The 13,035-nt window shown below is 38.0% G+C and overlaps 1 protein-coding gene across 1 annotated transcript in view; it reads right to left on the reverse strand.

Annotated features, from left to right (window-relative positions):
• The window catches only part of DOCK3 (dedicator of cytokinesis 3), a gene marked incomplete at both ends in the record, with an annotated part of 412,488 nt that overhangs the window by 172,885 nt on the left and 226,568 nt on the right, over positions 1-13,035 (reverse strand). Inside the window, 2 exons of the mRNA XM_082848220.1 lie at positions 8,413-8,567; positions 9,247-9,288. Of these exons, the coding sequence (XP_082704346.1) occupies positions 8,413-8,567; positions 9,247-9,288 (197 nt within the window). The remainder of the gene's footprint in view (positions 1-8,412; positions 8,568-9,246; positions 9,289-13,035) is intronic.

The following is a 13,035-nucleotide window of genomic DNA, read 5'->3' on the forward strand; positions in this document are numbered from 1 at the left end:
AAAAGTTTCCTTTTCTCCACATACTCCCCAACATTTATCTTTTTTAAAAAATTAGATAAATTTGACATGATACATTTTATAAACTTAAGGTATACAGTGTGTTACTTTGATACATTTATATATTGTAATATGATTACCACTGAAGAAATATTTAGCATATTATATCATTATGGTGCAATATTATTGTCCTTTATTAATTATACTGTGTTTAAATCCCCATGGCTTATTTACTACTTCTTATAAGTTCATACCCTTAAACACCACCAATTTTATCCCCCACCCCTGCTCCTCCATCTCCTGGTAACCACCATTTTACTCTGTTTTTTCACAGGTTTGACTTTTTTAGATTCCACATACAAGTGATATAATACTTTCTCTGTCTGACTTAACTCACTTAGCATAATGTGCTCAAGTTTCATCCTTATTGTTGAAAATGGCAGGATATTCTCCTTTCTCATGGCTGAATAATATTCCATTGTGTATATACAACACATCTTTTTATCCATTCATCTACTGATAGGCATTGGGGTTGTTTCCATACCTTGACTACTGTAAATAATGCTGTGATAAACATGGGTATGCATATATCTTATCAAAATCCCACTTTTTAAAAAATTAACTTTTATTGAAAAAATCCCACTTTTATTTCCTTTGAGTATATACCCAGAAGTGGAATTGCTGGATCATATGGTAGATCTATTTTTAATTTTTGAGGAACCTCTATATTGTTTTCCATAGTGGCTGGGTTAATTTACATTTCCACCAACAGTATTTAAGGGTTCCCTTTTCACCACATCCTTGAGCCATTCTAACAGGTGGGAGATGATATCTCATTTTGGTTTTTATTTGCTTCTCCCTGATGATTAATGATGTTGAGCATTGTTTCATGTGCCTCTTGGCCACTTTGATGCCCTCTTTGGAAAAATGTCTGTTTAGTTCTCCTGCCAGTTATAAAATTGGATTGTTTTTATGTTATTAAATTTTATTTGTTCTCTATATATTTTGGGTATTAACTCCTTATCTGATTTGGATATTATTTTGGTTTGCAAAAATTTTCTCCCATTTCATAGGCTGCCTTCATTTTGTTGATTGTTTCCTTTGCTGTTCAGAATGAAGTGTTTTAGTTTGATGTAATCTCACTTGTCTATTTTTGCTTTTGTTGTTTATGCTTTCAGTGTTGTAGCCAAAAAATCATTGTCAAGGCCAATGTCAATAAACGTTTTTCCTGTGTTTTCTTCTAGGAGTTTTATGGTTTCAGGTCTTACATTAAGTCTTTAATCTATTTTGAGTCGATTTTTGTGTACAGTGTAAGGGTAAAATTTCACTCTTTTGCATATGGATATCCAGCTTCCCCAACACCATTTATTTCAGACACTATTCTTTCCTCATTGTGTATTCTTGGCACCTTTGTCAAAGATCAGTTGACTGGACATGTGTGGGTTTATTTCTGGGCTCTCTGTGCTGTTCCACAGGTCTACGTGTCTGTTTTTGTGCCAGTACCATCCTATTTTAATTACTGTAGCTCTGTAATATATTTTGAAATAAAAAAGTGTATACCTTCAGCTTTGTTCAATTGTGTTTTCTCCTTTACTGGCATTTTTTCCCCAATCTTAAATGAACTCTTTTTTTTTTTTTCCACTAGGCACTGTGCCCCTTCTTAGGTTGTAGCAAGGGTCAGATGCAACAAATTGCTTTTTTAATGAACTCTTATATTACCTGACAGCATGCTGCATGTTAGGTGCCTAAAATGTTTTCCTAATGACTGAAATATTCCCTATGTTTTGCCCTCTGCTCTTCTCACATGCTATTTAAATAGGTTTGGATAGCTTTGTTTCTGCACATAGGAACTATCCCTAAGAAAATTCTTATCTTCATCTGTGACACCTTACCTGCATCCCAGATGCCCCCACTATACGGCATGTGGTTTGTATAGCTATCACTTCAAACTCAACATAGCCCAAAATGAACTCAACATTTCTTTCACTTGGCTGGATTCAATAATTATAGTACCACTCTCCTTGCCTCCAAGGTAGAAAAACATTGAGTTACATGTTTTAAAAAGAGAGAGAGAGAAAAGAGATAAGAGGAATAACTAAGTTTGTTGCTATACCTAGTTGACTACTCATTCATTCAATAAGTAACTTCAGTACCTACCAAATGCTAATATTCTCTTAGGTTCAAGGGATTTGCTAGTGAATAAGATAAAAAAAATTTCTGTTCTCATATAAAATAGGTAAATAACAATGACCTACTATATAGCACAGGGAACTATACTCAACATCTTATAATAACCTATAATGGAAAAGAATCTAAAAAGGAATATATACGTGTGTTTAACTGAATCACTTTGCTGTACACTTGAAACTAAAATAATATTGTAAATGAACTATACTTCAATTAAAAAAATAAAGAAAAAAGAGAAAAATACCTCTGTTCTCACGGTGCTTGCAGCCCAGTGATGAGACACAGACAATAAAAAAGGTAAATAATTAAACTATTTAGTACGCTAGATGGTAATAAATGCTTGGGAAATATAAAGCAAGGAAAGGATTGAGAGTATGCATGTGTATGTGGGAGATGATGGTAATGATGGTTTCAGTTCTAGACAGGGTGGCCAGGAAAAGCCTGAGAGGGTGATATTTGAGGAAAAACCTGAAGAAGGTCAGGATGCAAGAACCATGAGGCTATCCAGGAGACAGCATGTGCAAAGAAAGGCCCTAAGGTAGGAACACGTGTTATGATTTTAGGGCATAGCAAGGAGGTCATTGTAAAGTGGAGTGATCAAGGCGGGAAATGATAGGAAATTAAATTATAGAGGTGATGAGTCTGGGACCACATCTTATATGGTAAGATGCCCTTTCTTCTCTAATCTTAGTACTAGTCCCCTTATCCTGAGGCCTTATCAACTCATATCGGCAAAAGCTCCTAACTCATCTCATCCATTTTCCAGTTTAACCTATATATTGCCACTGGGATAATCCCAAATCACCATGTTCAACATGGCAGTCCCCCATTCAAGGATTGAGAACAGTTTATCTAATACATCAAGTCTTAATCAGTCTACAGGGTTTTCAGGGCTATCTCCAACCTATTCAATCTTGAATTCGTACTTGTTTTCTGACCATTTACTGAGCTCTTTCTTTGTTCAAGGAGCTATGAACAAAGATGGGTAAGAAACAGATTCAAGACTTCGAGTTTACTGTCAACATAAACTTTTTCCTAGCTCTAATAGCCTCTTCCAATTTCCTGCACACATGCATTCATGTCTTTATTATTTCTAACTCAAGCTTTTGCTTTTGCTACTTTTCATACTTGAATATCTCCTCTTCTTGAACTTACAATAAAATCCAAAATCTTTCTATGGCTGTAAGGCCCCGCATAATCTGGTCCCTGACTATCTCTTCTTGTGACTGCCTCTTGTGATATCCTTCCCTTCCCTCACTCACTATATTCCCCCAGCAATGACTACCTCCCAGTTTTCTGAATGTACAAAGTTTTTCCCTGCATCTAGACCTTCTTCTGCCTAGATCATGTTATCCACTCTTTTTTTCTTACTCATACTTTAAGTCTTAGTTTGGATGCCATAAGAGCTCCCTTCCCTGCACTCCAATCTACATGAGGTTTCACAGCACACTGCATGATTTTCCTTTATAGCACTTATGACAATTTTTAAACTATGTGCTTATTCATGTGATCATGTGTCTAATGGTCTCTCTACTAGAAACAGTTAGTTTCTCTACTAGATCATAAGCTCCAGGAAGACAAGCAGATCTCTCTCTTGCTCACCTCAGTGTCCCTAGCACCTAACGCAATACTTGGTAGATGCTTAATAAATATCTGTTGAACAAATGAGTTAATACCTTATCTGGATCCTGGCCACTGTTTTTCAACTACTTTCATTTTCTCCAAGAGCCGTTGAGGTCTTCTCAGTCTCTCAATGACCCTTTTCTTCCCTGACTTCTTTTCCTCTTAAAAAAAATAGTTCTTCAAATGTTGAATTCAAAACCCTGGTGACAACTGATCCAGCTCACCATGACAGGATAAGTCATCTCTCCCAGTATATCATTGCAAAGCTGACTGTATTTCTTTCCCAAACCATACAATTTAATCCTAAATATGAAGCAAAGTCTGAAATGTAACTGATTAGAAAAAATATATAAAACAACCAGGATTTGGATAGGACTTCTCATTTTTTTCAGCTTGAAAAGCTCTATAAAAGTTTCTATCTTAATAGGTTGTATTTTTTGTTTGTTTTTCCCTGAAGTTTTTTTAAAAGATATTTTGTTTTTGATGTGGACCATTTTGAAAGTCTTTGCTGAGTTTGTTACAATGCTGCTTCTGTTTTATGTTCTGGTTTTTTGGCCACGAGGCATGTGGGATCTTAGCTCCCCAACCAGGGATCGAACCTGCACCCCCTGCATTGGAAGGCAAAGTCTTAACCACTGGACCGCCAGGGAAGTCCCTCCTTGACTTTTTTTTTTTAATACATCTTTATTGGAGTATAATTGCTTCACAATACCGTGTTAATGTTGCACAACAAAGCGAATGAGCCATATGCATACATACACATGTCCCCATATCCCCTCCCTCTTGAGCCTCCCTCCCATCCTTTCTATCCCACCCTTTTAGGTCATGGCAAAGCACCGAGCCGATCTCCCTGTGCTGTGCTGCTGCTTCCCATCAGCCAAATATTTTACATTCACCTCCCTGACTTCTTATTGTGCTTAAAGTCTTGCCACATGTCAATAAGACATCTGCCCATCTTACTTTTCCACTCAGCTTGTTTGGTACTTAAAATTGGGAATAACATGTTTCACATCTTTTAGGAATTCTGTAATACCCTGTTCAGACATCCTCAGGGGCAGGGACATTTCTTTTTTTAACTCTAAATCCCTAGCAGGTATTGCAGGGGCCCACAAACAAGAAACCCTCAGCAAATGCTTGCTAAACTGTTCAATTAAATGAAAATTTCTTGATTCACAGGAGACTGACTGGTACATATTTGATAGATGGATTTATTCATTCATTCACTCAATAACTATTTATTTAATGCTCCAATATCCAAAGTCCTGTGGTTAGCACTGGGGAGAAAATGGTACAAAAAACACACGAGGAAGCTCCCATTCCAGTGGGGGAAATCTATATGCATGTGTATAATTACAGTATAATATCTGGTAATGGGATAAAGCTAGGTACAGGGTGACATAATGTGCACAATGAAGCCCCAGGGCTGATTCTACTCATAAACAGCATGAGGAAGGTTTCATAAAGTTGAGTTGTAAAGAATGAACAGGAGTTTACCAAGCCAACAAAGGTAGAGAGGCATGAAAGAGCAAGGCATGTTTAGAAAAAGCCAAATAAGTCATCAGGAGTAAAACAGGATGCATGAAATAAGGTTAGAGAAACAGGCAGAATTATATCATGCTGGGCCTTTTATGCCATGCTAAGTAACAAGGGCTTTTAGCCTAAGTGGGAGCTGACATGAACAGTTTGTATTTTTAAAAGAGAAGTATAGTGGTGGTGTGGAAGATAACTCAGGGTAGGAAGACAGATTCAGGGAGTCTACATTTGGGGAGAAATGTGAAGGATCTGGGGTGACAGTGAGGGTAGTGATTTGATTGGCATTAGGAGATAGAAGTTAATAAGATATAGTGATTAACTGAGAAGGGATGGAGATAGAGAGGGAGGAGCCTAAGAGGACTCCTAAGTTTCTGATATGGATCTCTGAGCAAATGCCTTTCACTTGATTTAAGGAGGAAGTATATGTGTGAGGATAGAAAATGAATGCAGGTTAGAAATGTTGATGGATGTCTGAAGGACATCTAAGGGCATATGTCTGGTAGAAAAAAGGAAATGAGACCTGAAGCTCAGGGGAGAGGTCTTAATTAGAGATTTAGATTTCAAGGCTAAGTATTTATGATTCTGTTTGGAATGATGAAATGAAACAAAAAAATAGAGCTACCAAGGCCCTGCCAGCTGCTGCTTCTGCCCTCCAGCAGATCATCTAATACTCATCAGTCAAAATATATCAGAATGCATGATGTGGGTTGGCAATTTGTCATTCACTTTAGCCCTTCTAGGTTTGCCTGTGGAATCAGCAATAAGACTTAGAGTAGAGAAATAGCTGGTCTTCTCTTTAGCTTGCTCCTCTGCTCACATGTGTTCTTTGGCACAGAGGTTGAGTGTGTCCTGGCAATACTGAACACTAGACTAGTACCATTTGATTGGAGGCCAGACTACAAATATTTGACTGGAAAAATAGTCACTCAAGGAGTTATCTTGAGGAGAAGAAACAATTAAACCGATTGCTCTGTATCTATTCTCTGTGCACCTGATGTAATACATCCCCCTAATCTTTTGTGACTTCTGACAACTGCTTCAAAAAAGTAATGTGACCAATTTGATAATTAATCATAATGAAAGCATAATTATCTGATAATACCAGCTCAATGACCTAAAATTTTTAAGGGCTTACACACTACACAAATCCTAATGGAAAGAAGAAAGAACATTTATTGGTTAAACCTATGTCTAAAATTCTACTTGTTAGTTCACTCTTAAAACTAAAGAAAGTGTACATTTTCAACTAAGAATCTTACAGTTTTATTATGTGAATGTGGTATAGTTCTCTAATATGTAGGGATTTTAAATGACCTAATCATTTCCAGCAACTCTATAAAAATTTTTTTTTACATTTCTTCTTTTAAAATGTTTTATTGTTTCTTGAGACTAAATTATAAACAATAAGTCCAAAGATAAAACAACTGCATGGACTGATGATCCTGCATGAATTACAAACCAGAGCAATGGGGTGCCTGTACTGGGCTTGCATCTTCTCTGTGCATTAAGTCCGATAAAGAATGTACTGGGCACAGGCACTGTGTGTGGTGCTAGGATCATGGAGAGAGAAGACATAGTCCCTGGCACTCAGAGATGACAAAACAGTGTGCTCTGGTTTTCAAACTGTAACCCATGTACTTTCAGAGGTTCCACAAGGTACTTACTAGGTAGGGGCAGGGACATTGTGAGATTCCTGTTATTTCCCCTTTCATCAGCAGAGTAGTTCTATTTTATCTGTTTCATTTATTGAACTTTCTTATAAAATTTAGCTTGAAGAAAAAGGACTCTTCCACACACAAATGTAAATAAGAAAGTTTACAAACCTCTGGTCTAGTAGAAAAACAAGAGCAGTCAGAATCTACATCCACGCAGCCCTGGCCTATAGTCTTGCCTATGTGCAGCAGCTGTAGTTGCCTTCACCACCACAGCTTTCCTAGAAGCACATCCTGTGAGCCACTGGTGACAAGGAAAACCCACATGCCCTCATCAGTGAGTATATCATTTTACTCCTATGCCAAAGTGAAGCACAGTGCTTTAATTTGGCGGGGGGGGGGGGGGGGGGCAGGGTGGGATAGTCAAGACTAGAGGCACTGTGGAACATATAAATTAACTGCTTTCTTTTTGTACTCTGTTACAACTTCCATTTAAAATCTTCCCACATGTAGCACGCAATTAGAAAAGTAAGTTATTTTCAAATCTTAAGTAAAACAACAACAACCCATAAAGCAGTCTTAACACAGAAAGTTCCCATGCAACATAAAAGTATCCCAAGATTTATTTTCTCTCTGCCCCACCTAGAAGATAATCACAGAGAAAAGCCAGGGCTCCCTAAAATTCCAAGTTGGCTACAAAGGTCTTCTCACCCTTTTAGAGCCTTGCTGACATCTAGAGGAAGAGAAGCCTAGAATGTCTCCTTGATTTCTCCCTACCTTTCAAGGGGAAAAACACTACTGCAGTTGCTCATGCTTAAGGGTCTCATTGCTCTGTTAAGACACACAGTCTACTGCATGTCAGCCCCTTTCTGTGGCTTCTCCTCCAATCCAAGTCAAAGAGGAATGATAGAGTCAGGCCAACTTTCCCTTTTGTCCAGAATATGCTCTTCCTTTTACGGGGCTAGGCGGACAATGAGGGCCGGGGCTGCCCTCAAACAGGACAACATTAGCCTGTTTCCTTGTGAGCCCTCTCCATCCCACATGCAGGAAAGCAGAGCCCAGGGCTTCCTGCATTCAAGAGCTGGGTCACTTTGCTGAATTTGCTTTGTTCTATGTTTCTCCTATGTGTTTCCTCTGGCATTGAATAGACGCATCATTTGCTTTCCCTGAGGTGGTGATGGCCAAGATTGAGTTTGAGCTTCCATGTGGAAATAGGCACAGGGACAAAAGAGGCCATATGTGACTTCAGGGTACACTGGGATTTGAAGCAAAACTCTCAGCTAAATAAGAGGAGGTCACTTTATCTTGTTTTGCCTCCTCTGTGCATCTATCTTCTCTGAAGTCCAGAGATGCCTATGATCTAGGACACACCATTCTAATACAGAGTCTCAACCTCACCAGAGCTTCTAATAACTTTTACCTGATCTGCTTGCCTTCTCTCATATCATATAAGGAAAAGAAGACATCGGTATCTTCCCCAATGGTATTGTAGGTGAAACTCTTCAGACTGAGAAAGAAGTGATGTGGCACTGGTATCCGACAGGTTTCCCCATGTCGTGGGCGCATTGTATCTACCTAATGAGGAAGGCAAAAAACAGTGATTGCTAATATTTTAGTTATTCATTATATTGATCATAAGTAAAATTAAAACTAAATGACTAACTCTTCTCATACTGCTGAAGGGAGAGAAAGGGAGATTGAAAGTGTTTTCTTTGCTAGTAGCAGATGTTGCGTCAATATGCTTGATTTGAGGTAGGCAAATATGCAGCTGGGAAAAGTAAACAGAGTGAAGGAGATATGGGAACAGTAATTCCAACTTATAAGTGAACTCAAAATCTCCACCAGGTCACAAACATCTAAATTCTCCAGAGAACCATTTTCAAAGTCACTTCTTGGAGATGCTATCATGACCCTGATGCATTTTGTTTATACTGTTAGATAGTAATAGTTACCATTCTAAATACCATTTTTATTTTCTCAGACTGATTCATTTTAGTCTCTCAGTCTACTTTGTTTCAACCGTGCTTGTGTAAATTTGCACAGAGGAGTGGAGAGTAGCCAAGTCCGCTTGGAGGTCAGGGCTCCTTAGGTCACAATCAAGAAGTCAGTGGTAAAAATAAATAAATAAATAAAAATAAAAGACTACCAAAAAGAAAAAAAAGAAGTCAGTAATTTCTTGGTGCATCCCTATTTTATAATCGTGTAAAAGAAAGAACTGAGGGAAAAGAGAGGGAGGCCTGGTTAAGTTGCTTACCTGAGATGTGCTTTGCTGTACACTCTGCCGGCTAGATAAATGCTATGGAAAGAAAGAAAAACTCAATCAATTGGGAAGGAAACTAACTTTTATCAGGAACCTTCTATATGCTAGGCATTCTGATATATATTTTACATATATGATCTCATTTAATTCTAATAACCTTGTTAGACAAATGTTATTTGTATTTGACAGAGCCAGCTAAGGTTTAGTGTAAGGAAGTGAAATGCTGAAGGTCCCACACAGCAAGAAGGTGGCAAAGTCTGGATTCAAACCCAGGCCTTTCTAGCTTAGAGTACCAGCCAAGTCACAGGTGGGTGCTTGTTACTGGATTTTTGTTTTGCCACTGTCCTTTCCACACAATGTATCACATCCTGCACTGCGTGACACAGCTTCCTCAGGCTCTCCACACTGGAGAAGGTATAGCCTTTAACCACAAGTGGCTCCTTCCCAAACATCTCTCCATGCTGTTCCTTTGCTGCTGGCTAAAGTTAGAAGAAGCAGATTCCAATCCCAGCTGCATGCAGATGGGTTGTGAAACTCCAGACAAATTGTTTACTCTCTCCAAGGGACATTTTCCCTCAACTATAAAAATGAAATAAAAGTTTTTGTTGTCTTCCTCACAAGGTTAATGCAAGGTTCAAATAACATAATGGGAAGCAGCAAGATATAGTAGTTAGGGACTTAAGTGCAAAATTTTAAATCTTGACTCACACTTTCCTCATCTGTAAAGTGAGGATAACATTTCATGCTGAACCTCATAGGGTTTTGTGCAGATTAACTCAGCATAGTACACACTGTAAGCGGTTGATCATTGTTATCTATAATTAGTATTCTTATTATTGCTGTTCTATTTTTATAATTAGTTATTAAAGAAAAGTCAGTCACATTTAGAAGTAAACCCCGGCCAGGAAGAAAGGTGTGTTCACCATTCTTCAAGTCCCTGGTCTTAGGAGACTTGAAAATGAGAGTTTCTATCCTGCCTCCTTTTGGCCCCTACAGGTTGTGAGACAGCTCTCATTTGGTGAACTGTTCCACATCACATGGCTAAGACGACTGGTTGCTGAGTAGAATGGTTTCATTCTTTTAACAAGTATACACATTTAACCCTAAATAAAACTGAAGTACAATTAAATATTAATTTAAATGCATCTCACTAGCTATATTAGTTAATTATTAAATATTCATGTGCATTATTAGCTATATGGCTAATTATTATTGACTATTAATGTTCATCCATGGGAATATATGTTCCCATGATACATATTAAATATAATTAAAACAGGTCTCCACCAGCTGGGGAAATCATCACATAGAAGGCTTATGTACAACAGAAAACTTCATAAATAAAATAGTTCACAAAAAAAAAAGCTTTAAAAAAATCAGGCTTTCAAAAAACAAAAAGCAAGCTTTCTATGGTTTACTGACCTATATCCCACTGGGAAGGTTACTGGCCTACAACTCTTTCCATTGTTTTATTTTTAGGGTCTACACTAAGGCATTCTTCTCAAGTGAATTTACTGACTAACTCTTAAAAATGACTACCAATCATAAACATTAATGTTCAATTATAACTATATATGGGAGTTTACAGCTAATTTCAGTGTAAACCATCCTGGATGACAATAACAGACATCATTCTAGACTTCAGAGGCATCAAATTTGGGGAGAACTTGGGACCTCCCTGCTGGCGCAGTGGTTACGAATCTGCATGGCAATGCAGCGGACACGGGTTTGATCCCTGGTCCAGGAAGATCCCACATTCTGCAGAGCAACTAAGCCTGTGTGCCACAACTACTGAGCCTGCGCTCTAGAGCCCGAGAGCCACAACTACTGAGCCAGCATGCTGCAACTACTGAAGCCCGTGCGCCTAGAGCCCATGTTCTGCAACAAGAGAAGCCACCACAATGAGAAGCCCGTGCACCACAAAGAAGAGTAGCCCCTGCTTGCTGCAACTAGAGAAAGCCTGCAGGCAGCAAAGAAGATCCAATGCAGTCAAAAAAATAAATTAAAAAAAAAATTGGGGGAGAACTCTTCAATCTAGTCTGAAAGCACCCCACATGGGTAGCCAGAGAATGGCATCAGAACTGGCATTTTGGAATGTACAAATGTACATTTCCACCAAAAGTGCATAAGAGTTCTCTTTTCTCCATATCCTTGCCAGCATTTATTTAATGATAAGCAAATAGGTGTGAAGTAATATCTAACAGGTGTGAGGTAGCATCTCATTGTGGTTTTGATTTGCATTTCCCTGATGATCATTGATTATCAAACACCTTTTCATGTATGTATGACTTCTTTGGAAAAAAGTCACATCTTTCTCTCATTTAAAAACTCAGAATAATTGATATTTTGCTACTGAGTTTTAAGAGTTCCTTACATATTATGGATATTAACCCTTTCTCATATATAAGGTTTGTAAACATTTTCTCCTGTTCTGCAGGTTGAATTTTCATTTTGTTGACTGTATATTTTGCTGTACAGAAACTTTTCTGATTGATATAGTCCCACTTGCTGATTTTTCCTTTTGTTGCTTGTGCTCTTGATGTCATATCCAAAAGATCACTGCCAACACCAACATCAAGCACCTTTTCCCTTATGTTTCCTTATAGGAGATTTACGGTTTCAGGTCTAACATTTAAGTCCTTAATACATTTGGAGTTAATATTTGTGCGTGGCATAAAACAGGAGTACAGTTTCGTTCTTCTGCATATCCAGTTTTCCCAACATTTATTGAAGAGACTATCCTTTCCCCAGTGAAAATTACTGGCTCCCTTGTTAAAATATTACTTGACTGTATATGTGTGGGTTTATTACTGGGATTTTGATTCTGTCCCATTGGTCTATGTGTCTGTTTTTTTGTTTTTGTTTTTGTTTTTTGCGGTACGCAGGCCTCTCACTGTTGTGGCCTCTCCTATTGCGGAGCACAGGCTCCGGACGCGCAGGTTCAGCCGCCATGGCTCATGGGTCTAGCCGCTCCGCGGCATGTGGGATCTTCCTGGACCGGGGCACAAACCCGTGTCCCCTGCATCAGCAGGCGGACTCTCAACCACTGCGCCACCAGGGAAGCCCTATGTGTCTGTTTTTATGCCAGTACAACATTCACTGTTTTGAATTACTATAGATTTATAATATAGTTCAAAATCAGGAAGCGTGATGCTTTCAGGCTTTTTTCTTTCTCAAGATTGCTTTGGCTATTCAGAGTCCATTGTGGTTCCATACAAATTTTAGGATTGGTTTTTCTATTTCTGTGGAAAACACCACTGGAATTTTTATAGGGATTGCATTGAATCTATAGATGGCTTTGGGTAGGGGTGGATATTTTAACAATATTAACTCTTCTAATTCTTGAGCATGGGATATCTTTCCATTTATTTTTGTCTTCTTTAATTTCATCAATATCTTATAGTTTTCAGTATATAGATCTTTCACTTACTCAGTGAAAAGTTATTTCTAAGTATTTTATTGTTTTTGATGCTATTGTAAATAGGATTGTTTGCTTTATTTTTTTTTCAGATAGTTCAGAGGATATTCTGATTTTTGTAATTGATTTATGTATGTTGATTTTGTATCCTGAAACTTTATTGAATTTTTTTATTCTAACAGTTTTTTGGTGGAGTCTTCAAAAATTTTATATGTATAAGATCATGTCATCTGCAAGTAGTGACAGTTTCTTTCTTTCTTTCTTTCCCATTTGGATGCCTTTTCTTTCTTCTTCTTGCCTAACTGCTTTATTGTTCTGGCTAGGGCTTCCAGTACTATGGGATTTTTTTTTGTTTTTTGTTGTTG

Source organism: Leucopleurus acutus (assembly GCF_964270905.1).
Source record: "Leucopleurus acutus genome assembly, chromosome: 10".
NCBI lineage: Eukaryota > Metazoa > Chordata > Mammalia > Artiodactyla > Delphinidae > Leucopleurus > Leucopleurus acutus.